Below are 27,637 nucleotides of genomic sequence, written 5' to 3' on the forward strand. Positions count from 1 at the left end.
TGCAGGACCGGTGGAGGAGGAATGATTGGTGGGGGGTGGGGGAAGGGGCAGCACCGAAGAGTGAAATGTACAGTTTACATCAAAAGCAGGAGAAAAGTCGGAATGGAAACACTCTGATGAACACGAGAGAACGGGGAAGGGCTGCTGTCCACTTTTCTCCAGCACCGGTGTCTCCAACCCTAATCTTGTAGGGCCGCCGCCTGACATCATCTCAATTCATAGGCCGCATGCTTCTACAGCAAATCTCAAGGGCCAGGCTGTGGAGGCCTAGAACTACACCCACCTTTATCGCAGTACATGAAAGGACATAGCTCAGGGTTCAATGCACGCCAGTGAGTTTTATTTATTTTTTTTTTAATAAATGTTGCTGTTTTAAACCTTGTATACCCCTTGATTTGTGCAATTATGCATACAATAAGTACTGCATCTTTTAGTTATTGTAAATCAATTTTATTTATTTGTTTGCTGGGTGGTCTAAACCTCCTGAAGGATGCCATGGCCAAATTAAGACACCGACTCAGTTGGATTTTCTTCCTGTTCAACCATACATAGTTCAACTCAACAACTGGGTGGTAAGTAGGTAAATTAGGTATGAGGGCAAGCAGCCTCCAGGACTAGGGTTACAGACACCGGCTCTCGTGGCAAGGTCAGCAAAGCAAATCTACTACAAACTACCCTTAGCACTCTCTTGTTTGGGTTCATTTCCCGTAACTCAAGAGTTCAGACTCGAATATAACCCATGCACTATAGGCTAATATTCCCTTTTCATAATTTGGTTTTACATAACTTACAGAATATAGATCATCTTTAAATATTTCATGCTTTTTTTTTTTTTTTTTTTTTTACCTTGCAGTTTCACGATTCATTCCGTTTCATGATATCATTCACAGTATAAAGAGGTCAGGTTCCTAAAACGCAGCAGGGCTCAGGCGCTTCACAAGCATGCTTCCAACGTGATGATCAAACAAACTTCCGCTCACAAAGGTTCTGTTTGAGCTGCAGCTGGTAAAAAGTCGTCAGTGATGCAGGTGAATTTTGAGTCGCAGAATTTTATAGTCCATAGTGTTAATATATGATCCTATGAATCCGCAGCAAGCGCACAAGTCATGTCTGCTGGCCCGATGTTGCTCTTGGTTACAGACATGAACCCTCCGAACACTCCTCGGACAGGTTTTATTGTGGAAATGATGTAATGTATTTACATTCGGGGATTTCATAGTCTGTGTGTGTAAAGGGGTGGAAAATGTTGACACTGAATGTAGCTGATCTGTTCATCGTCAAATGTGTATCAATGACAATAAATGCATTTTTCAAATGATAGCACATTGTCTTTATTCATGAAGAGCCTATGTTGACCCTAGGTTTGCCTTTTATGTGTGAACAACAACATGTTTGTGTTTCAGCATGGAACTGTCACTTTACTATGTTACAGGAATCAGAATTGTGGTTGCTGAGAACTCAGGCATGTTGCCCAGCCCCATCCCCCAGGCAGCTGGATATATATTTCAGGCGCCTGTGCCCTTTCCGCAGAAAATCTTAAAGCTTTGTGCTGCTTTATAGTAACAATAAACACTTGCTGTGATTGGCAGCTTGTGCTTTTGCTATGGTGAGTGTGCAACTTGTTAAAAGGAAATATATATATATTTCTGAATGTCATGTCCTATCTCTGATCTCCCATCTCCACATCAGGTAATGGAAAGCCAAATGGCATCGGATAAGACCTTTAATGCATGCAGGTTGTCCCAGCAACTGCGAGTGAAACGCAGTGGAGTCGGACCTCTTCAGGTGAGAGGCTCGTGGAATTTGACAGGAAACGGACGGCAGTAAGCCACTTAAGGAACAGTCGCAAAGGTTGCAGCTTTTCATTTGTCTGGCGGTTTGCAGAGGATGAAGGGGGAAGGTTGTGCAGCGCAGACCTGGATATCTCACTGTCCACAGTTCTATAGAGGTCTTTTTTTCCCCTCATGCCAATAAAAAGTAACCGGTTAACTGTCAATGTTAACGTTCTCCTGCAGCTCTGCCTTTTTTAAGTGGGTAGATTTGGTTGAATGCCATTGAAAGACGAGGCGCAGTTTACATGATGCCTGTGATCCACCAAAAACCAATGGACGCCTGTTCTGTGAACACAGACAGAGAAGAGGTCGCTGTCCGTTCGCTTGCATGTAGTGTCGTTACAATTAACATGTTAATGATTTCGTTTGGACTAGAATATAGAAAAGACAGGAACAAGACCAAAGTGCAATGTGAATGAATCAAAGCCGTTTATTTGATATTAATAGCAGAATATACAGCACTACCATTTGATGATAGTGGGAATAAAAAGAATAGAGGTACCAAAAAAAAAAATAAAAGAGATTCAGAACAGAAGCATGACCCAGACAAAAAAAACACAAATGCGCAGCATGGAAGAGCATAATGAGAGAACAGCAAATATAAACAGTACACAAACACACAACTGAATCATCTGGAATAGGACCTGGGATGTTCTGCCACAGTTTTAAAGTGCCCAATACATCAACAACTTGAACAATATTAAAAGCTCCAATGTTATGTAGTCGTTTAAACATGTAACACTGATACAGATAGTTGTATTTTCATTACCTTAACACTTTTTAAGTCTTTTTTTTTTTTTTCTTTTTCATTTTTACACAGCTAATAATATTGCACAGATGAGAGGCGCAAATACTAATCCGAAGCCCTACCGGTCATGTAAGGCCTTGTACACAGAGCTGTTTGTAAAATTCAGACCCAATATGCACTGTTTGCTCAAATCCTAAAGTAATGCTACTAAAAACGACATGCAAACAGATAAAATGCAATCAGCATGGTTCATCTCAGTTGTGTACATATTTAGTAGGTACTTTGTATGAATATCTGGAATGTCAGTTGTATGATGGGGGGTTAACATTTTCCATCCAAGTCTTATGACAGAAAAAAAGGCATATGAAATATATATATAATGTGTATAACAGAATGCTAACACTACATGTCATCTTTTGGGAGTTTGGGTTATCCTGTGGTACCATGTTTTGCACACTTTCATCCAAGTCTTGTCAAGATGCACAGAATGCACTTTTTTTTCTCTCGGTAGCACTGCTGTTATTGTCATACATTAATAAAGCTCCTGCACTTGGTATTAGGGCACAAACATTGTTTGGTAAAAACAAACAAACAAAAAAAGTATAGTTGTAATCATTTGAAAAATCTTAATCTTGCTTTGGTTCCAATACAGAGTATGATTTTGTTCAGTACATCACTACATTTAGTTTGTTGACTTCTTTTTGATCTTGACCACTTCTAAAAAGCAGAAAGCAAGATGATCTGATCTGTAGCTTGTGTTCAATATTATTCAACAAGCAATTGGGAGCTTTGAGATTTCATTCATGAAGACAGTTTTTTTTTTTTAAACAGACACCGTTTTTTTATTTTTTTACACATCAGTTGGAATAACATTTATTCTGAATGGTACTTTATTCTTCAGCATCAGTTAATTGCTTGTGTTTAATACTGTAATCAAACACCACATCTTCCATTAACAATGAGAAAAGGGGAAAATATGACATTTAAACAATCTAAGAAAAAAATAACAAAAAGAATGGTTTCTCAGTTAGAGAAATATTTGATCAAAATGTGTCTTTGGAATGGAGCCCAACATTATCAGTGTCATTTCTAATTGGAGGTCAGATCTACTTTCCCCATATCTATTGGTGGGGTCTTGACTCAGTAAATGATAGAATATTGCTGAAATGGAGAAAAACTGTGACATTCTTTGGTTATTTGTCCACTAGAAACTAGTGCCAGTGTTTCATGGTTATTCTTTGGTACATGAGGAATGGAAAAACAGAGTGAGATTTCCATTTCTGTTTCCTGGCACTTAATAATGGATTCTATTACAAATGAGAATGGGTGTGTACAGAATAAGAATAGATTGTCACTCACAGCACAATCTGTGACGTCAAATGATGTTGAGGCGGTCTGGAACTGTTTGGTATATTACAGTAAATGTACATGTGTACAGTCACAACAGTATTGCAGTTCTTAATGATGCAAAAATATAAAAAATGAACAGATTGGTTTCACAGTAACGTACAGTTCGTTGCAATTGTAATGTCATGATTACAAGGGGCCGTCTGTTGCTCCCATTAGTTTGTAGATTAATGTGTGATGGACAGCTGAGTCGATAATGTGGGTTATCACATCACCAATATGGAGAGCAGCAAAGGGCAATACATACACAACTGAGCCTTGCTCCTTTTGAAAACGGCAACAGGCCAACATGCAGAATGAAGCCCACTGATTGAACGGGATTCGTAAATGAAAATTTGTAATCACAATGCATTACTCTGCTAGCTAACTGTAAATATAATCATGCATAAAATTAGGGTTACAGCACTGATTGGGGGTTGCTGACTGTAATGCTACACCTTTAACACAGAACATGTACTTGAAAGAAGGTGGGAATGTGTGGGGGGTGGATTTAAAACAATAATTTTTCCTTCAGATGAAATATGAACACTTTAGGCTCACTCTGCAACCATTCCCAAACGGAAGACAAAAATTGGGAAACCGAAAAAGGTAAATCTGAACAAAACAAAAAGGCAAATACTTTGAACCACAGAAGATGACGAAAAAATGACATTAAAAAGAGAGAATAAGACAAGCATTTGTTTTGGTAAGCGCACCTCTTACAAAAATCACAACTTAAAACGTATAAAGCATTTTTTGTTTGTCTCATAAGGTCACAGTTACCAAAAAGAAGAGTAAGTGAATAATTTATTACATACGCTATAATAACATTACCCTAAACACTATTATCTATGAGGTATATCTGAGAACATTTTGGTAAGGAAAGCACGGTCTGCGCTACTGTCATGCCACAAAAAATTTTTTTCCAGTTGTTTAAAGCTTTGCAACCATTTGAGAGAAGGAGAAAAGCAGGGAAGAGAAAGAAAGAGAGGAAAGGAAAAAAAAATCCTTAAAACCTTTGGTATTGTTTTCTTAGTTCTTTGCATGATTGCATTGCAAAGCACCACAGAACCGGCGCAGCATGCAAGCTCAAAGTCTCATGAGCCCCGGTTCCTTAGACACTGAGGTATTCACAGGAATAGAAATGACAAGAGAGGTCTAGACTTCGCTTTGGTTCAAGCAAGGCACTCGTCCCATGGTTATCTCATACTTTGCAACAAAAGCGCTCTCTAGGTTTGTTTGTGAAGTGGTTTCCTACGCTCTGTTTTTACGTGTGTGTTGGCGGGTGGGAAATTAAATACACATCACAGACAATGCACAGAATCTGATTTAATAGGTCAGCTCAGGTCATGTGATTAGACGGTGTCACGTTCGTCTGCGCTCTGTGCATATATTTAAATGTATATATTACATAATATATGCTGCATTGTACACACATCGGATGTGACACAAAGATGTAACATGCACTATATGTGCACTAGCTGGACTTTGTATGAGCACTATAAATAGATCCCATCTATTTTCTGACACATCACTCTGACACAACAGCACTAGTGAGTGCGTCACTGCCGAAATGACTGGAATTGTCACAGGTAGTCACACAAGCTGGCCCATGTGCTCCAGAATTGATCCTCATCTAAGCCTTTGGTATTTGGTGGGGGATTCTTTGGTCATTGTACATCTTGCCCTGAAGCAGTAGCTTGGTGTTGAATCTTTGGTGGATTTAATGAATTTTACAATTTTGGGGTCTTGAATTTAGCTTTGAAAGAAAGAAAGACAACATACAGGCACTCATATTGTCTTGTTGTTGGCAAAATAAGTATTTTAAATGGAATATGACAACTAACCTAAAAAAAAAGGGTGGTGAATATTATTATTTATAATGTAGTTTTTGATTATTGTGTTGTATGTCCAACCATCTGCTTCAGTGCATGCAATGCAAACATTTGTCTCTTTCAAATCAAAGTTTTTGTTTTTTAATTTTGTACATAATGCTGTTTGATTGGTGAGGATAGTTCCGGAACTCATGGCTTTGGGTTAACATCCCAGTACAGGCCAAATCACTCCGCTGTGCAGCTGTACCACTTACAGAGGACGAAATAAAAAAAAAGAGACAGTAGACAGAAAGCGAGTAGAGGTTGATATCAAAATGAAAAGCATGGGTCAAGCGCAGACCGTACTAGAGAAGAAAAAAACGAACAAAAGAACAAAGCAAAAAAAACAAGAAGAAAAAAAAGGAAATCTTTGGTATCTTTGGTTTCATCAACACGATTAAAATTACAAATGGAAAAGTCAGTGAGGTAGCCTCTTTGGTTCTCACTATAGAAGTAGAAAGGGTTTTTTTTTCTTTTCTTTTTTTACACACACAAGTCAGTCTTGGAAGCAGCTAGTTTTTTTAAGGGATTCCTGTTTTCCTTCTACAACTGAAGCGATGAACAGCTTCTAAGCGATCGCAGTTATCTTTGGTGAGTTTTTGCACCGACCTCAGTCAACGTGTGGCCCTGTCCCATCCGTGTTACAAACATCAGTCTGAAATTCATTGCTTGTCCGTGAACGCGAACAACACGCAAAGAAATAAAAAAGGGTGGAAAAAAATTGCAGTGAAACAGGCTCGGGTGTGCAGATGCAGTGCTCATTCAGAAACGCTCGGCAACCCAAAAATAACCAAACCAAAACCAGTCCCAGCAGCATGCCGGGGGACATCAATTATAACTCGATGTTGTAACACTTCTACATTTTCAATGTGATTCTGGCTAGAAAATTAAATAACTTCATCTGTCGCTTTCCAATGTAAAGCTAACTAATAATAAATTAAATGGGGGAAGGGGGGGCAGTAGCACTGCATCTTTGATGCGCTAACATTCTTAAATACCTATAAATATTCATTCAAACAATTACATCTAATTAAATAACATTTAAATAATCAGGTAAAAAAATCTAGGCCTGTGTACTAACACACTTTGTCATAAATAAATAAAGCTTGACCATGTCAAACACTTAAAAAAAAAAAAAAAAAGGAAAATGTAAACTCTGGCAAGCTAATTGGGCTAAAGCGTTTCAAGGAAGATTTGGCAATGTAAAAATTAATGTTCAATCAAATAAATTACATAAATAAAATTATATCTTTCAACCTAAGGAAGACAAAAGCACATTTCATTAACAAAAAAAAATCAGTAAGTACTAAGACAAGCAATGAAAACCTCTTGTTGATTTAGATTTCATATCCATGATTGGCACGTGTTCCTCAAGACCAGACTGAAGAGCGAGAGAAAGTGGAAGAGGGCTCCATCAACAGCCTCTTAGGGGTCAGAGGTCCCCGTGGTGGCATAGATGATGGATCTTTGGACGTAAATCTATAAAGAGTTGAACATTGATGGAATAAAGCTATTTGACCGACATTTTTTTTTCCTTTTTTTTCTCCTCAGCTGAAGAACTTGTGGTTGTTTTCTTGTTGGCTCTCACTGGGCAGGTTTGTTGGGTTCTTTGGTAAAATGGTCATGGATGTGCCTGTGAACATGTCATCCATTACACTGCCGCCCACTAACGTGGAATATGGGACTCAGTACCCGAATCATGAAGTTGCACTGGGGGTAGAGCAGATCTGTCACCGATTCCTATGACACATTGTGCCCAAACACATCAAAGCACTATTGCTTCATCTTTGGTTATATAATGTCTTTGGTATAATCAGTCAGTATAGATGTCTTTACTATGAAAAATGGTTCTAACAAGATTTAACACTGGTCTATACTAAAACTTTGACCTTTCAATATAGAATATTTTTAATAACATCTTTTCATGAGCAGGTGTCTCTGGCTTTTATCTGAGTGTGTGTGGTTTTAAGTCAAGAAACTGGCAAGCAGAAGGTATCTTTGGTACGAGGGTTTGCGGAAATCCTCACGTGGCCCGTGTGAGGTAGCCGAGGGTGAACTGAGTCCCAGATTGGCACGTCGGTGGGGAGGGGCACGGTTCTCCATGCTCTGATGAGTGTGTGTGGGGGGGAGGGGAGGGGGAACACTGCTGTGGGAGTAAGTTATGAATCTTTGGTATTGTAGCTGATGAGGTTTTTGTTGTTCTTTTCCATTTTTCGTGAAAAACTGCATAGGCACACGTTAAAGACAATCTTCAACTTTTTGAGAGACACATTATTTTGCCTTAGGAAGCGGCTGCCACAGAGGCCACAGCTCCCACACGTGTTTAACCCTTTCAGTCCCAAAATCTGCTTCCACCTTTGTTCGAAAGTCCTGGCGCACCAGGGTGAGACGAAGCTACCTCTCCGTTCACCTCCCCGATGGCCTCAGCCTCTCTCCTCTTCCTCGGTATCCTTGCAGTTATAATTTTTCTTTCCTCTTTAGAACAGTTTGTTGTAGAACAGTTAGGTGCAGAAAAAGTTTCTTTGGTTTCAATTTGTCAATAAATAGAAAAAGTCTCAAGTGTCCATTTTAGTCATCCATAAAGCCTTTGGCTTGCTTTTTAGATCATGAAAACCTGTGTTGCTCGGGAGGGGCTGCTCACTGGCTCACATGGGTCTCCTCTTTGCTCATAAAAAGTGTGATGGATCAATGGAAATGGGCGCAGTGGAAACAATGGCCTCTCGTGTAAATCCCCCGGACGATAGAGGACGATAACTCGGTTTCCTCATCCGGGGCGACCGTTTTTGTTTCTTAGGCTCCAGGAAGGCCTCCCCGGATGAGAAGCGGTGAGCGATCATCACTCTCGCGTTCCCCGTGGGCCTTTTTGAGAGGTGAGGCTGGCGGGCATCGTCTTTGAGATTGTCCTCTTTGTCAATGATAAAGGCCCTGATTCGCCACGCCAGTTCAGTCTCAGTGTGGCCCGTCCTGTGTACTACATTCGTGGGGTGGCATGAAGTATGAAATTCACAGAATGGCTTTGGTGGGTTTCCATCAATAGCGTACGTACGCAGCAGATGCTGTGGTCTCACTGTGCATGTCTTTGTGTGTGTATGTGTGTGTGCAGACAGGGTTACCGGTATGGGTGTTCTTCAACCACTTGATAGAAATGGCGTCCTGAGTTTTCTAAGGAGTGAAGAACAATCTGCACTGAGTAGCCCCAGTTCTATTGCAAATGAAATGTGCTTTGAGATTGTGCTCATGTCACTATGGGCAGGAACAATTGCAGCGCTCACATTCTTCTGTTCAACACGTGCCTGTGTGTGTTTATGAGTGAGAGAGAGCGAGTTTTCTTTATTATTAAGGGGGTAAAATAACTTTGTGCTTGCAACCTTGCCAAGAACTGGCAAGTGGAAAAATTGTGATTTTTAAAAGGATTGTGAAAGCCCAGACGATGGTGGCTAAAGGTGTAACCTCCAACGATGGCTACGAAAGAACGGAATTGTCTAATTGGTGAATGAGATGCAAGCCCATGCAAATGACTTCAGCAATGACATTAATCCAAACTGTTCAAATCTAGTGATGCATAATCTAGTCATTAGTCTACTAATTTGTTTAAAGCTAATTTGCTCATGTGACCTTATTAGTTATTTGTTTGTCAACCGATTTCAATTTAATTTGCATATTGTGCATAACTGTAGTATGCTTGTTTATTTCCCCTTGAGAGAAATGGAAGTTGGTTCACTATGACAGATAAAGAGTGTTTGGGAGCTACGTAATGGAATTGATATATGTGTTTTTCTTAGTTGATGATTCTGACTTTGGTTTTTTGCTACCTGGTGCCAGTGAACAGCCCCTTATCCATCTCCTTCCCTTCACCAAAAAAAAAAAAAAATTTTTGTTTTTTTTTTTTAAAAAAGTTTGGTTTCGACTGGACTGCCCCTGGGGTACTGACTGTTGCCCCACCGCCCCAACCACCCCATAATAGACCCACCCCCCCGGTCCCTCCTATCACGCTTTGGTACAAGTGCTGGAGGCAGAGGAGTTGCCTCCCGGACTCCCCTCATCCGTCCATTTGTCCAGGCTGCGCCTCCTGGCGTTCATGAAGAAGTTGCTGACGGTGGTGAGCTCCAGGCCCAGCTGCTGGGAGATGGTGAGCTGCATCTCTTTGGACGGACGCTTGTTCTCCTTGAAGATGGCCAGGAGGGTGCGGCGCTGGAGGTCAGTAAAAACCAGCCGGGATTTCTTTGGTGTATTGCTCCGTTCCTTGCTTGGGTCTTGCTCTTTTCTTTTGCACGCTAATTTGGTTGTCAAGATAACAGGACAAAAACAAGAAAAAAAAAAGGAAGAGTTATTTGACTTGGTCATCATTTGAAAGCTTGCACAGAAATGACTTTTTTACATTATCACAACATCAACGTAATATGACCTCTTATATGGTTTCACAAATTCACATTTTAACTACAAATACGAAATGATCACATACATGTAATCACATAGAATTTACTCCGCAGGTAAGTATCCTTGCTGGAATGTATTTATTGAGTGGTTATGGTTTTACATAAAAAGCTCCGGAACTCGCACATCATGCTGTTAGATCTCAACATATAAACTACAAAAGGGAGATGTGTGTCTCCTATATGGGTAGAATACACTGCTGAATGGGTTTAGCTTCCTAAATCATGAGTGCACCATTATAGCGATTTTAAAGGCATGATCGTAGGTATTCTTAATTGACAAGCACAGGCTCCCTCTCTCTCTGCGCACGCGTGTGTGTGTGTGTGTGTGTGTGTGTGTGTGTGTGTGTGCGCGCGCGCATGCACACACAGGCTTGCACACACATCAGGCCTCACACAGAAGAGGGCTTAAGATTTGATTTGATTACCCCTCTGAATTAAGTATGCACAACTGAGAGCGAGCGAGATCGATAGAAATCAAGTTAAGTACTCAATTGAGTACAAAACTATTATGTAAGAGGAAACTGGCCGCCGGTCAGTGTAAACACATGCGCACCCGCACCTCACCGCCGTGCAGCTCCTGTGCATTTATTAACACCGCCACCGTCGCCACCTCAGCAATTGGATAGTTTAGCTCTGTGCTAAGATGTCTGCTGAGTATTCTGCTACGTCTTCAAGTAAATTGGAAGGTTAACAGTCAGCCTTTGCCAACGAAACGAACGAAGTAAAAGCCATCTTTAGGATCCTGTCCTGAATAACCCAGACCACAACCTCGACCAAGGGTACACCGAAGGGGCCGCGTCCTTCCCCTCTCCCTGTGGCGCAGGCCTGCCATTATACTGCAGTCAAACTAAATCTTTGATGGAGTGCAATGTACACCAATAGTTCAACACTCAACATTCATAATTTATGGCCATCAAAAGACTTGAGATACGCACCGCCTCTCGCCCCGTTAGTGCTCTCTGCATGGATCTGAACCCTAGCAATTGCACAACAAATATACAACGGGTGGTAGTAGCCTAGTGGATAACACACTCGCCTATGAAGAACCAGGTTCAAATCCCACTTACTACCATTGTGTCCCTGAGCAAGACACTTAACCCTAAGTTGCTCCAGGGGGACTGTCCCTGTAACTACTCATTGTAAGTCACTCTGGATAAGGGCGTCTGGTAAATGCTGTAAAATGTAATATGTAATGATAACCTACATTTACAATGTGTTCTATGAGGTGGCATTACTCAATATAAAGCATGGTTGTAGGTGCAGGTCTCATCTGACAAACTAGGTTATAGCTTGTTATAGAAATTAAGCTATTTAATTAAACATATTCCACGAGGACGCTCTCGGTCGTCCTGTAATTGTATTTTTCCGCCAGCGGGCGGCGCCATTTGCTGTTTATTCCAACGGTAACGGGAGAAGTGAGCGCCATTCCAGCAGCCTCGCTGTCCCAGTCCGTCTTGCATAAAAATAATATTCCATTTAATAATCAGCGTTTTAATGAGGACAGTCTGCATATGCATAGAGGCTTATTACATTTTATGAGTAAAATGCAGTCTGCACAGTCGATAAAAACTGGGCTAAAGAGCATGGGGTGATCGTGCCTGTTTTGTTTGTGGCAGTATTGACTGGTGCTAAAACTGGTTACTGTGACGAAGCAAACTGAAGGCATTGCCAAAACAGATTTCGATCCCGTATTTATCTTACGTCCCTCTGTTGGCATAAATGAAAATATGCTCTTTATTGTCCGTTTTATATATGTTTGTTATTTGCTTTATTAGTGCTTTTTTTTTTTTTTTTCTGTTGTACATCACTGTGACGGACACGTTCCGTTTGAGGATTTTTTATTTTTGAGAGAAACGTAGCGTGCCACGTGTCTGGTGAGAGTTAGCATGTACAGCTAGTACCATGAGTGGAGGGAGATGCCACCACTCTGTTGCAAGGGCTAAAAGAAGCCATTTTAAGGGAACCAGAGGCCGACGGAGAAGGCGTGGAGAAAAATGCAAGGACATATGCACAGCTGACTCAGTTTCTGTCGCTGGTAATGCGAGAAGCAGTATTATGGTATTATGCTGGCAAAGGGAAGCCTCGCATAATTATCCTGTATGCAGAGCTGACTACGCTTCGAAAGTCAAACAGCAAAAGTGCGATGGATTATATACAGTACAGGCCAAAGGTTTGGACACACCTTCTCACATGTTTCACGCCTCCACATGTTCATTCATAGTTTTGATGCCTTCAGTGAGACTCTACCAATGTAAATGGTCATGAAAATAAAGAAAACACATGAGAAGGTGTGTCCAAACTTTTGGCCTGTACTGTATATACGTATATACGTTACGCAATGCTGGCGAGGCTTTAAGTGGTGCACTTTTAATATCAATGGTTTTTGAAAGGCCTTCCAGAAGCATTCAAGCCATTTGCAATTCATGTCATGCAAAAACCTTTTGCCTAAACTACGCAGGTACGAGGACACAGAGAAACAGTGACGCGATGACACGCGAAAAGCCTCGGACTAAACGAGCATGGAGTACACGTGGTGTAAAGATGACTGGTTTAATGGTGGACACTCGAGCAACTTTACATATAGTCACAGACATCTCCAAGTTTAAGAAGACCGACCACTGTTTCCAGGCCGAGACGCACTGTGAACGTCGAAACAAGCCTCGTTCATCCCTTCATACCTGTAGGACATATTTTCTGGGAAAGCAGCTAATCTTCAAGCAAGGCAAGGATGTTCATCAATAGAAAGACTGTACAAAATTACGTTCATGAGCATATGGGTTGTTATGATATCCAGACAGGGCACAAGATTCTGGCACACTGCAATTATGATGACATCACAATCACACATCAGACCACCAGAATGAAGCTCTCAAACACGCAACAGAGAGCTCTAGAGTTTGTGCATACAGATCTAGCAGGACCAGTAGATCCAGAGTCCAGTGATGGATATAAATTTGCATTATCATTCACTGATGATGAAGCATCTTGCCGATACCGCCCCAAATGGAAAGATTAGGTGCAAAAGGGTCTGATAATGCTGCAGAATTTATAGGGAGGAACTACCAAACACTACTGAGTGAAAATGGCATTAAAGATGAAACATAAGCACCATACCCGCCGCACCAAGATGGAACTGCTGAGAGAAACTGGTGCATGCTGATAGAAAGTGAGCTAACGAAGGAATCGTGGACCCATGCAGTACAGACAGCTGCTGTAATAAGAAACAGATGCTCTAACAGACGTACAAAACAGACACCTTACCAAATGCTGACAGGGAAACAACCGAATCTGTCTAGAATGCATAAATTTGGGTCAATATGTTTTCTTTCAAACAGGACAGGAGAAAACTCGATCCAAAATGTGAGATGGGAATTTTTGTTGGGTACGACAAGAATAGCCCGGCCTACATGGTCTATTATCTTGAAATGGGAAGGTACAGACGCACCGATTAGTAAAATTCTTTTTTAGAAGAGGAGACATTGACATGATGCCTGATGATGATGATGATGATGGTTATGAGTTGTCTAATAGAGCCAGCAAAATCCTGAAATAAGCTCAGGACATACACAGGGCAACGTTTCAGCAGACACAATTGAACCGGATAGCCAAACACAGAGAGGTGAGACCAGCATAGATTATTGCTACAAAGTGATGTGCAACATACCCCTTACATTTAAGGAAGCTGTAACTTTATCAAATTCCAAAGAATGGTTTAAAGCGATGGACGAGCAAAAGCAACCATAATGAAAGATAATGATACATTTAGCCAAACTCACTTGCCTGATGGCAAGGAAACAGTGGGGGATAGATGGGTAAATGCAGTCAAAAATGATGCTGATGGGTCTGACAAATACAAGGCAAGATACTTGGCCAAATGGCCAAAGGATACAGTGAAAAAAGGGAGTAGATTATGAGGAAACATTTTCTCCTAATTCAAATCTGACTAGTATCAGGGCGTTAATATAGAAGGCAGCGCAGGAAAACCTCATTTAGGATCAGATGGATGTTTAAACAGCCTACCGCCATGCACCAATAAGTTGCGAGATTTACATGGAACAACCAGAGGGTTTAGATGTAAAAAATCTAGCACACATGAGAAACGCATATAAACATCGTATGGGCTAAAACAATCAGGTAGGAACTGGAACAGCGTGTTGCATGAGCACCTCAATGAAAATGGGTTTGTGCAAAGTCCTGCAGATCATTGTGTTTACACAAAGGAAACCAAAAAAAAAAAAAAATCATGATTGTGTGGCTAGAGGATTTGACCGTTGCTGCCAGTGATGAAGATGCACTGAACATTGTAAAGGAGATGTTGACTGAAAAAGTCAAGCTGAAAGACTTGGCTAAACTGAAAGATTTTCTTGGTATCGATTTTGAACAGAACAGTGACTATGGACTACACTAGTGCAGAAATGATGCTTTTGGCAGCCTGATCTATCTCACTACTTGTACGAGAGCTGATCTGAGTTTTGTACTAAGTAAATTGTAGGCTACCGCTAAACGTACTTGGATATCTGAAGGGCACAACGGAGAAAGAGTTGTGTCACAGAAGATGTGAAAATGACAATTTGAGCCTATATGCACACAGCGGTGCAGACTGGGCTGCCGATTACCCTTAATGTGAGTGGTTCTTCACAGAAAACCAGAAAGCAGCACTAGTATTCCACACAAGAATGTATATATCTAGCGCATTGATGCATATCACTACACATCACCTGTAGTACACAAAGACACCCAGGCAGCAGTATCAGTGGCGGGTGTGCTGGCGTAAAAAAAAAAAAAAAAACGATGGAAAAGTGGTTTTGGAATATTGTCCAACTGAACGGATGGTAGCAGATGTGATGAAGCAAAATGTATGTTTGGAGAATAAGCATGTATGTGATGCTATGAAAAGAAAAGAAGGAACAATGTTTTCTGGAATTATTTCTTTTGTAAGATAAGAATGTAAGAGCAAGGTGTATGTGGGGGGTGTTGACATAAATGAAAATATGCTTTTTATTGTATATATACTTTATTTGTGGTTTGTTTTTGTTGTATAAAATTATCAGCCTATAGGGAGCGCTGTGGCGGACACGTTCCGTTTATATATGCGTGTAAATAAAACTCCTTTTCCTTGAATGTCGCCCGAAGGAGGAAGAGGTTGCCACGGACTCTTCTTTATTCCTCCCTAGTTCATATTCGGTCTAGTACCTTGATTTATGCTCCTCATATGACGCTCACCATTTAATATCAATCATCACATAATGAGCCCCCTAAAACAGTCCAACAATGGATTTCTGCTGGAAGGCTGTGCATTTTCCCTGTACGATATTAATTAAATATTTAACATAAAACCACAAAATTGGACATACTGAACGCAGCCACATGGAATTGTAATTTATGTCTAAATTGTCTTTATGTCTAATGGGAAAAAAATGCAAAGTGACAAATATACGTCACAGGCTGCCAAACAGTCTGAAACAAACAGCGAAAAAAAAAAAAAAAAAAAAAAAAAAACGCAGCCTCGAACCCGCGACTTTTCCAGAAGGTTCGCGGCTCGACGCCGTGGCGTTTTTCCCCGGCCTAGAAACGCGCCATTTTAACCGCGGCCCACACGCGTGCAGATTTACGCCAAACGAGGTGTTTTTAATGGCGAACCAGGCCGCTGTGGAGCCGCGGTGTCGTCGGTAAGGGCTGCTGCGCGGGTTCGACTTTCCTCTGCCCTTGACGCGTAATTTAGTTGACCCGCCGGAGAGGGTCCCGCTTCTCCCTCCATTAATCACGGGCCGTGCTCCTCTCGGGCCGTGGGCGGCGTGGCTGGCACTTTGGAGGCCAGTAAAAGGTGAAAATGAGTGCAAATGTATCATCACAAAATGCCGTGATGTGGAAAAAACTGTGGCCAAACCAGCAAAATGAATACAAACGCAGTTGATTTTATTATATATTGTAATTTTTTCCATCCTAATGAATCCGCACGTTTCGGACGTGGAAGGAGAAGTGGCATGTTTATTATTTGCTTTGAAGTTGGAAGTGATACAGTGGCGATGCAGGGTGATTGGCCTTGGAGATCAATATTTCACCGCAAAACATGAGCTGTAATGATGTTTCCTCTTGTTCAACAGAAACTCCTCGTGGAAACAATCCCGGGCTCTCTAGAACACTGCTCAGGTCTGTGATTCTCCACTGGAGAGCTTTAAAAAAAAAAAAAAAAAAAAAAAACCCCGAGATGGGTTATTTCTCTATTTTTAAGTACCGTGGCTTTAGCACTTTGTGACTTCCAGTAAAATCCTCTGTGGGCGTGATGCTTTGTTATGGCTGGGGAGGGGGGTACATTATCCTGCTCGGTGCCGGTGGCTCGTGCCTGCAGCAGGCCCTGCGCGCCGGAGGACCCGCTCTCGGGACGCCTGCGTATCGCCTGGCGGGGTCGGCCCTCGCCCCGAGCACTTGCCTCGACGGCAGAACTAATATCGCTTGATCGCTATCAAGGACTGCACAAAGGCATCCAGTGTGTCCCCAACGACACGGAGGGTCCTCTCCAATCAGGCCGCTCTCGGCCATGTCTGTGCCACCGATCATGACATCAGCAGTCCAAAGGTTTGTTGCCAGACGACACTTATCCGAGGGCGCATTGACGTGGTGATATTATTCTGCTGATGAGGAAATAACCTCAGACACAGTTGGTCAAACAAAGGAGCTCAGAGTTAAAAAAAAAAAAAAAAAAACAGATTCAATCACCGGCCAACGCGCCTGCTGCTCTGATTAGGCTTTTTGCCCTCATGGACGTGGAATAATCCGAAATCCGCGATAGGAATCTGTGTTATAGTGTCAACGTGAGGGTTGTTATAATAACTGCGGCTGTGCCATTTATTCTACTGTTTTATCGGCCGCGCAGATCACCCGGAACCTTCCCTGCTTTTTTTTTTGGCTGAGCCCTCGTATCTGGTTTGCTCACCGCCGCCATAGCCATGAACAAGCAGCACACTCGGACGGAGGCAAAACTTTGCCCTTTGCTCAGGCCCGTGTTGACAGCGAACCCAGTCCCCCATCACAATACGTTTCAACAATTTCTTCAGCGCCGGGGTCCGCTGGGTCCACTGGCCCACCGTCGCCTTATCATTTTCGTTTTCGCCAGAACGTGCGGTTTTGCCAGCACTTAACAGGCTCAGCCGTATATATGTTTGCTAAAAAAAACAAAAAAACATGGCACCGGCCAAACGTTCACGAGTGTCTTTACTCGCTGCTTTATGGGGACGATGGAGAGCCCACACGGACACAACGCTGTTAAACCAACCAGCCAAATTAGCCCATGTATTAAGCCGCAGTAATTCGGCCCCCTGACTGATGGGGGTCCCTGCACAGGCTACTTATAGCATGTTTACTTCCGCGTCTTCGCGTCCACCGACCAGCGGCGTATATTGCATTAGCTTAATGTAGCTTGTGCAGGAAATGGACTTCACGACACAGCAATCGCTGCAGAGCTGAGTGAGTGGGCTGAGCTGCCCCACGGTGCACCGTATTAACCGCGTAGCACGTCAGAGCGGCAACAACGCCTCAGGCGTGAGCTTTAGCGGGAACCTCCGTGCCCTGCGTCAGGAGAAAGTGTGTTGCACTTCCGTCAGCGAAGAACCTGCGTGAAGGTCACCCACAATGCTCCCTGCCGGGTGTCCTGGCGTGGGCTGGTCCTGCGGCCTCGCCGTCTTGCGAGCCCGCGCGAGGAGGACGGGCCGTGACGCCGCAGTGCTGGGAAGATGTTTCCACCGCGAGCCTTCCTGGAAAAGGCCGAGATCGGGTTCCAGATCAATGCGCGCTGGGTCCACACGTTTGTGTTATTGTTGCCAGCATTAATGCTCTTTTAATCTTCAAGAGATTATCTGCATCGATCCGCAGCCGTGCAGCTACACATATTTGTTTGAGAAAAAGTGACATAACTGCAGTGGTGAGAGGCAGGAGGGTCGGCTTCATCTCCGCATCTCCACATTGCAGATGATCTGATGCATGGAATACACGGAAATGAAGCCTCGCATAAAGCAAGACTGTTCTGTCCTTACCGACAAGCGCAATCCAACTTTCGCACAGTCCAATGGACAGCGGTCCGTTTTATATTTAAAATAATACAGCTGCTCCTGGTAATATTCGGCCATAAACCCACTGTTGTTTCATATTTCCATTCAACATAAAAACTGATGAAATGTCTGGTATTAAAATGTAAACCTTCTTCTGTTGATAACAAAACCAGTAAGGGGTTTTATATATTCATAACGTAACTTCATATTAGATGGAGTCTGTAAATATGTATTATTTTGTTAGAATCTGTGGACTCCACCGATTCATCTGACTTTACGTGTTTTAATGGGGATTGTGTCTCTGGTGGTTTATACGGCGTCACTCCGGCCAGCGCCTAAGCCTGGTGTCACGGCTCGGGGACAGGGGGACCAACCCACACTGTCCCCACACGGAATAAAACACACAACACGGTGTGGACGTGGCTTCAGAAGGAATGGCGAGGGCGGTCGTTTTATTATTATTATTATTATTATTATTATTATTATTATTATTATTATTATTGTCCACCTTATTTTTTCTATTTTTATTTACTGTCGTACGTACATTTTGCCTGGTTAACCCAAGCCGGGGTGGCGCTTTGCGCTCGGCTCGTGGGTCACGCAGTGATTTCTATCAATAATTCATGGGGGGGCTGCAGCTCGCGCTCTTCTTTTCAATTCCCCGATCACATAATACCTCCCCCCAAAGCGCCGACCCGCTGTTGCCAGGTCGTGGCCACATTTCTACCCCGAGCACAAAAACACCCGAGTTTTCATAAAGCTTCTAAGGCCAAATGGGGCAATCTGTGGCACCACAGTGTTTGGAGTTTTTTTTTTTTTTATTGGCATTTCTCGCATGGCCGTGGTTTCGCGCGCAATTCTCGTCGGCGTGAAAAAAGCGCGCTCTTGGCAACCCGGCATCCCCCCCCCCAACCGCAGAACCCCCCCTCCCCAGCCATCTGCGCTCCTCCTGCGGGGGGAGCCTGTCCCGAACCCCGGCCAGAAAGGTGGGCCTGTACCGTGGGGGTCCACAAACACGACGAGCATGTTCTCGTCTCGACCTCGAAAAACAAAGTCCTACAATAACAGTCCTACAATTCGGTCGTCATTTACGCGCCCGTGTTTGGATAAAAGTTTTAAGTTCGTCTGTCGACCCGAGCTGCTGTTACAGATCGCCTACTTAGTAAAGCTGCTCGTTAGGACATGTAAATGTGTAGGCTGTACTGTTTGGTTGAAGTTCGGACTTGCTGGGTTGTTATAGAATGCAGACTGTTTATTGGTTATATTATAATGCTGGTTTGCTGAATGTGTGTGTGTGTGTTTTGTTTTTTTTTACTGTAAAACAAGAATTTTTAAAAATGGACCAAACTGTGATTATTGTTCCCTCGGCACAGAGATTATTATGATCAATGAATATTACTTTTCAGAGCACAATTCATTTAATTCTTCAAAAAAATTGTTATGATTTCAACATTTAAAATAAAATCTATTCTTTTGACACGTTATGTTTCCAGGCCTGCTGTGGTCGTCACAATAATAACAGATAAGCTGGATGGAGTGTGACGCAAAAATGAGGTCGTCTTAAAGATATTTATGATTAAATATAAAGAGAATATGGTGTTATTCCTGTTTATTTACGCGTTCTATATACATATATGTATATATACACATCACATTTTTTATACCCCGTACGTTCTCCTCCCAGCTGGAACAAAAGAAAAGCCGCGCCGCTCGTGTCGCCGGTCCCCTCGCCGCCAGGGGGCGCAACAGTCCGGCGCGACGCGCAGCGACAGCTGCATTTACACCGTTTTCACTGGGATCAACACCATCACCACCAGCAGCATCTACTGCTCCCTGCCTCCGTCCGCCTCTTCTCTTCTCGTCCACCCCGAATTCGCCACAACTCGACAGTGTTTTGCTCGACTTTTGAACGAAACCACGCGATTCCACAAATAAGAAAAAATAAGGAGCGACTTTAAAAAGCGACCCGCCAATCAACACCAGAAACACAAATGTGACGAACCAAACCATCACAAATAGCACAAATATCACACTAAACTACACCTCGTAACAAAAAGGTCATTTGATGACGATGATGACGATGCTACTGGGACTCGCGCGTTTTAATGACAATTTATTTTCCATCGGTCGCAGTTACTGAGCCACATCCGTGTTGTCGTCGTCATTGTTATTGTCACCCTTTAATAAATGAAAGGTGCGGGATGGAGGGATGGAGGGAGGAGGGTAAGACTGGTCGGAAAGAAAGTACCTTGTCTTACCTGCAAGCCGTAGGGCCGACATCCTCTGGAACTCGGGCTCCTGCAGCCACTTCCACATCCTGCGGAACGTCTCCCGGCCCGACTTGAGTTTACTCCACGGTTTGGGGTTCCGCAAGAGGTCGGACAGGGTGCCCTGCGAGCGGCACAGCACCCTCTGCGCGAAGATCGCCTGCGGGATGCTGTACCGCTTCAGCTCGGCCGTGATCCTTTGCGCCACCTCCTTGGTGTTGATCTCCTCCAGCTGGCCCGAGTTGGCGCCCTGCGCGCCCGAGGAGGAGGGCGGCCGCTCCCGGCTGGGGGCCAGCACGGGCCCGTGCGACTGCGGGTGGCCCGGGTGCCCGGCGTGGTGCATCCCGTTCAGGTGGGGCATCATGCCCGCCGCGGGGCCGCCGAGGCCTCGCGAGAGGTGCTGGTCGCCCCGGGCCAGCATGGCAGTGTGGGCGTCGAAGTTGGAGCTCAGCATCTTGTCGTGGCCGTGCGCGGAGCCGTAGTTGTGGAGGCCGCCCTGCTGGCCGTTGTGTATGGAGCCCAGGCCGTTGCCGAGGGGGCTGCTGGCCAGGGGGGACAGGCTCTGGCCCATGGCGCCCATGTCTTTGTGGTAAGGGCTGTAGAGGTTGTTCATTGCTGGTAAGCCCCGCTCGTCGCGCATCAGCGTGAAGCTGCCGCTGACGTTCCCGGAGAGGCGCTGGTGGTGGTGCGGGTGGTGGTGGTGGTGGTGCGGGTGGTGGAATTTGTCCGAGACGGTCGAGATGGGCGGTAGGGGCTGCAGCGGGGTCAGGGTGGTGTAGGTGCCGCTCATGCCCATCCCGGGAGGGGACGTGTCGCACGGCATGCTCATGGCGTGGTGCAGCGGCAGCGACAGCTCGGGCCGGTACTCGCCGGCGCCGTCCAGGATCGTGGCCATGCTGGAGACCATCGCGGAGCGCGACGACGCCGCGGCGGCCAGGTCCTGGTGTATCCGCAAGGAAGCCCCCGAGTTGCGGTTGTGGTGGGGGCTGCTCATCAGGTCCTGCTCATGGCTTACTCCACCATGAAGCCCGCCGATGCTGTCCATTGTCATCTCCGGGTTCATGGCGTACGCGTCCAGATCCTTGGCCAGGCATCGATAGGCGTTGTAGGCAGTCTTCATTCAGTCCAATCATCTATTTAATGTCTCGTGCCAGGGATGGGTTTCTTATTCCTTTTTTTTTTTTTTTTCTTTTTTTTTTTTGGTTTGCTTTGTTTTTCTCTTTTTCTAAGGCCGCTCGAGTTTTTATTTTAATTTTTTTTAAATCAAAAATAAAATAATAATAACATATTACCGATCTCTATCCGACGGGCCAGTGCTGATCCTCCCCATGTCCGAGCCCTCTCCTCCTCCTACGTCTTCTGTTTGGGCAGCTGGAGCTGTCCAGGATGGGCTTTGCTCCGCGCTCACCCTACCCCGCTGAAAGGGGCGGAGACTAGGCGGTGAGCGACGCGCCGCTCGGCCAATCGCCTTCCCCTCCGCGCCGCCGGCGACGCCTCCCACCTCCCGCGCGGCCAATCGGCGCGCCGCGTTCCGACGCCCTGGTCGCGCGCGCCGGAGTGCGGTTGAGGTGCTGCCGGACCGTTCGCGGCCGCCGTAACCCTTTCCCGTCCCCACGGCGGCTCAGAATAGCGGCCGTGGGAGGGACCTGTCCCCCCGAATCACGTCCTCTTCGCCCACCCCAGTGGAACAGCTTGAAGTTTCTAATACGACTTTTGGGGTTGGGGGGTGGGGTGGGGGGACGACCGAGAATCCCACGATGAAATATGTCGATATGTCACGACACCGTCGGTTCTGCGATACTCCATACGGTGCAGGAGCAGAAAACACACTGAATGTACATCTTTTAACTTGAAAATATAAATATATCGATAATGGAGACCATGGACCAATAACATATCGCCGATGGAAACGTCACAGTGTGTGTGTGTGTGTGTGTGTGTGTGTGTGTGTATGTGTGTGTATTATTTCCAACTCTAATAATGAGCACATTAACAGGTCCGCGCTTACTTTACCTCAGACATACTTCTTCCCCTGCACACTGTTCTAAACACATTTTATTAAATTAATGCAACCATTTTAAAGATGCTACATAACACACACACAAAGCGCTGAAATTTCCCATCATGCTCCACCGTCTCCACTCCACGCTCATAATCATGAAGAATTTCACAAGTTGCTCTCTGCACGGCATAATTATGACAATTATTCAAAGTTGTATTAATTAGGAGCGGGTGGGGTGGGGGGTGGGGGGTGAGTGATGTGCTCATTAGCGACGAGTCCAATACGGACGCAGACGGGGGAACTTTATTAATCACGCCGCGGTATGGATTCACGCGTGTGATGCCGATTTATTGTTCTCCTCAACTATGAAACTTTGTGGTTGCGAGTGTGCGTGTGTGTAAGTGTCTGTGTGTGTGTGTGTGTGTGTGTGTGTGTGTGAATCGAGACATTAGACCTTTAGAACTCGTCCGCCTGGTCAGGTGCTACCAGAAGTATTTGAGTTGTAATTCTGACCGCCCGCTTGCTCGGGTGCTTCGGGAGGCTGCGCAGATGTCGCCATTGTTTAAAACGGCGGTCATTAAGCGCAGAAGGACACGAGTCTGAACAGCGTGACCTATTTTCCCCCCCCTTTTGATCAGCAGTCAAAAGGAGGTGTGGGGGGTCCCCGCTCTGCGAGGGGAGAAAAGTTGGACTTTTAACTCCACTTTTTAATCCCGCAGGAGCGGGATCGGCTGAAAATGGCGTTTTTTTTTGTTTTTTTTTTTGTTTTTTTATTCCCACGTCAACAGATCGATGTTCGACCGGGGCCGGTTTCCCGTCCGCCCTGCTCACGTTGTAGTAACAACGCCTCGTACGCGTTACTCGAGCGTTGCATTCGTATGTAGCGGGTGTAAAGGCGGCGGAAGGGCGGCGCGGCCCCCGGCCCATCTGCCGTGGAAGTGCGGCGTTATTGATTAGGGCCGATTGTGCCGCGGACCCCACGCTAATCTGCACCGTTAGTGGCCGTCAGCGCGGCCGGCGTACAGTAGGAGTAACGGCGGCGGAGGGAGGGTGGGGGGTAAGTGCGTCGCATTCCTTTGTTGCGAGGGTGTTGAGTAATGGTGTTGCTACCGTGTGAGGGTTTTAACGGGCTCACACACACACACACACACACACACACACACCATCAACAGGAGATTCTGCTTTATTTTATTTATTTCTCTATTTACAATTTAATTATAAGGGTTGATATAAATAATTAAACGCTGTGTGTTTTATGTGTGTGTCGGTGTGTGTATGGGAAATAGGAAATGGAACATTTATTTTCCTCGACGCTTGGCCTTTGCTCCATCCTGTGTGTGTGTATTAGCATAAACGTATGTACATTATTAGTAGTAGTATTGTTGTTAATTTTATTAATGGTTTTTAACCGTGTCCGTAATTTCCCTGCTAAACCCGTCCATTTAAATAATATATTTTTCCACGTTATTTTCACAAATTGTAATAATTCAAAATAAACTATTTTCACTCCTTAAAACGTTTTTTATTTCGCAGTTTAAGCCCCCCAGGTCCGGCCATCAGCTCGTGTTCCCCGTGACGTCCGTGTAAATCACCGCACGAAGGAGGAAGAGGAGCGACGTGCACCCGACCTCCGACCAACTTTCCCAAAAAGTTCCTCACTTCGGTGTACAGCGTTTCGCGACAATAAAATAAACGAAGGAAAGAAAGCGAGACAGAAACATCCGAGACAATGGCTCCACTTAAACGACCAAATTAAACGCTTTATTTATCTAAGCCGCAGCATGTTATCTAGAACCCGAGCCGCATCATATTATCTAGAACTCGAACCGAACCCGGACCCGAGCGGCGGTAACGGCCGCTTTTAATCACGGCATCGGACCTGATTATTGATCTCCGCCCTCTCTCTCTCTCTCTCTCTCTCTCTCTCTCTCTCTCTCATGCAACATGTTACTTGTTATTAAAGCTGCCTGTATATTCTGTTTTTTTATGCGTCGGTAAATCGCGGTCGAATGATTGTCTTTCCAGTAAAAGTTCAGTAAAAGTGCATCGCGACCCGCGCACGCCGTTTTGTCTCACAAGTATAAAACATTAGCAAACAAAAATGAAAGGTCTGGAGAGGTCAGAGGTCAGCCCCTCAGCCACCTGACCCTCTGGTCGCGTGGCTTGTTTCATTGCCCCCCCCCCCTCACACACACCAAATTACTGACGTCACCGTTAACGTGAGAAGGTTTTTTTTAATAATTTACCATTTACAAATATATAAGCTTTATTTCAGTAGTTATTTATAAAAATGTGAACATTTCATAATATTTTAAAATCATTTTCTTTTATTCATTATCATTTTAGTTTTTTTTATATATATACATATAATATGTTCGATTTTTTAAAACATAATTTATTGTGCAATTTTGCAAATAAAAGAGAATAGCCTTTTGTGTACAACTGGGCTACATTTTTGGAGTTGGTTGGTGTTTACAGCTTTTTCTGGACAGCGGGCCTCTGCCACCGTGTACTATAGGGTTTGTTTACCAACCCTGTGCTTGACTGCTGACCTTTGCCCCCTGCCCTTTAACCCCTGAGTCACACAAAGCAGGACCATTGCACATGCTGTACACAGCCTGACCATCTTAAGGTGTGCTTATGTGTGTGCGTGTTGTACCACATTTGTGATTACAAATCTATATCATCTATTATTGCAAGGGTTTTACATTTTAACATTACATTAAAAATACGTACGTTAAATAGTCCAGGTTTCTAGTTTTACTGTTTTACATTTATAACATTTCTCCTTCACAATTACATGGTCTATAGCAGTGATCAGAATTACATTTCACTGCAAGCTACACTCTTACATGACAAACGAACCCACAAATCCTCAAAAGAGAACATTATTGTAGAATGTAGATTTTGTGTAAATAGAGATAGGGTTTGGTGTAGATGAATTTACCCTGCATCATCCGTACGCTCGTAATGGCGTGATTAACTGTGTGTTTGGAGTGTGAAAGAAGCCGACTGTTTCATCACCGCGTCCAGCAACGACATCACAGCACACACAGGCTCTTTAGAAGAAAGTTTGCACTAGTTGATGATTTTTAAGTGGATTAATCAAAGTCACTCAATCTCTTTTCCATCTCTCTTTCTCTCTCTCCCTCTCTCTCTCTCTCACACACACACACACACACACACACACACAGAGTAAACACGCGGCGCTGAGCTCCATTTTATTCACACCATGGACGCCCATCAGGTCCTCGCCGTGAGCCTCAGCTGCCCGAGCTGCATTGATCTCTGCTGCTGTTTTGCATCATTCCAGTTTACATTATGCAGAAGCGGGGTGGAGTGGGGTGGGTGGGGGGGGTTCAGTCCTGCTGCTTAATTGTCATGTCAGCGCTGGAGGTGAAACGTCTCAGCAGGGCTTATCTCATCTGGCTGAAAGCAGGACGTCGTCTTCGCCTTCTTGAGGCCACGTCCCCTGGTCTGGTCAGGTAAAGGGGAGTGTGAAACAAGACTTGGAGTGCCGAGAGAAACTTTATAGACGGTGTTGTGTTCTATGTAATCCTGTGTTTTTGCAAGCTGTTGGAAAAGAGAAAAAAGCAGGCAGACGGGCGTCTGTTTGAACAGCGGCAGGTTTCGTTTTCAACTTGTTTTATAATAATGTTGGGCTCTACTCTCAGAAATCATTACTGTTGCTGTCGGGCATGCGCAAATCCGGCAGCTCAATGCAGGAATCAATGGTGATGTTACAAAACCCAGCATCAGAACAGACACAAAAGACTCATTTAAATTACAAAATATGCAGCATGAGGTGAAGGAAGGCTGCAAATGTGCATTTTATTGCAGTGAAGCAAGCGCCGCTTTCCGCCTCTGCCATTATGACACGTTTTTATGGCTGTGATTTGTGAGGATAGTTCAACTAATATTTCATTGCATTTGCGGTACATGTTCTCATGAAATCTAAAATAATGAGTACCGTTATGATGATGGTCCTGGCCAGCCTGAATAAAAAAAAAAACATTTTTCAAAATACAATAAAATTACACAGAAAAGGCAGAACCAGCAATAATAAAACATAAAACAAAATAATAATAAAAATAATGATATATGGTGGAAATTATCAGAATTTAAAATAAAATTTGATTAGATAATTATAAACAAAGGTTTTAATTGAGCAGGTTTTAGATGAACAAGTTTTATATGAGTTCTGTGAGAATATGTGCAGGTTGCATGATGGGGAGCACTCCCTTCCAAGAGGTCAGAGGTCACTGCATGAGAATGCGCTGCAAATGCCAGATCAGATTCCACCTCCAGTTGTGCATGCGGCTGCATGGACCAGCTGCCAGCCAGAGCTAATGCTCTCGAATTTACAAATTCAAATTATGCATCTGCATCATTCAGATTTTTTCATAATATCTCTCTCCAAAATAAACCTTGTAACTGCATGGCCATTATAAAAAGCAAACAGTCTTTTTTACCAATAATCAATATCCACTTACCAGCATGAAACATGAAATCCCGATAAAGTATTGCCTGGTTTATTGTTTGTAATTGATGCTTCCTGTGTCAAATGTTATTTAAAAGTGTGCTTAAAAAGGTAGCGTCCAGTAAACACAGGTAGAGTAATGGTGAAGCATCGACGTATGATATAGGAGACCCTGCAATATGTCAGGCTGCGCCTCCTTGATTCACAATGGCCACGTTATTTTAAAGTTATAAAAAAAAAAAACACATTTTTTATTTTCATGTTTTAAATTGCATGAGAGAGGAACATTAAAAAAAAAACCCTGTGCACGTGTACATATATTTAAAGTAACATTTAACAACTGAGCGACTAGCCCGAAAATACAGTGTGGAAGGAGACAATCAACCTGATCTGATTACATTAAAAAAAGAAATTCTTTGGGGTTTCTTATCATAACACTAATACTATACATTTACATGTACTATTTCTATTTTATTTGGTCACATATCAAAACACGTATTCATTTTTAATTGTGTTTTTAAAGTATTGTGTGTTCATAAGATTTGTTTAAGTGATAGATTTAAGACT

At 43.8% G+C, this 27,637-nt stretch overlaps 1 protein-coding gene across 2 annotated transcripts; it reads right to left on the reverse strand.

Moving 5' to 3' along the window:
• Nucleotides 1–9,825: 9,825 nt before the first annotated feature.
• On the reverse strand, nt 9,826–21,947 carry onecut2 (one cut homeobox 2). 2 transcript variants are annotated; one of them, XM_028973832.1, is made up of 2 exons: nt 20,580–21,947; nt 9,826–10,114 (listed from the first exon to the last, which is right to left on the reverse strand). In XM_028973832.1, exons 1-2 carry the CDS (start codon nt 21,706–21,708, stop codon nt 9,828–9,830), a joined length of 1,416 nt encoding a protein of 471 aa, XP_028829665.1. In that variant the 5' UTR covers nt 21,709–21,947; the 3' UTR covers nt 9,826–9,827. The 2 variants fall into 2 exon arrangements, with proteins under 2 accessions (XP_028829665.1, XP_028829666.1); XM_028973833.1 differs by having other exon boundaries at nt 9,903–10,114; nt 20,570–21,947.
• Nucleotides 21,948–27,637: the final 5,690 nt, after the last annotated feature.

Source organism: Denticeps clupeoides, chromosome 3, assembly GCF_900700375.1.
Source record: "Denticeps clupeoides chromosome 3, fDenClu1.1, whole genome shotgun sequence".
Lineage (NCBI taxonomy): Eukaryota > Metazoa > Chordata > Actinopteri > Clupeiformes > Denticipitidae > Denticeps > Denticeps clupeoides.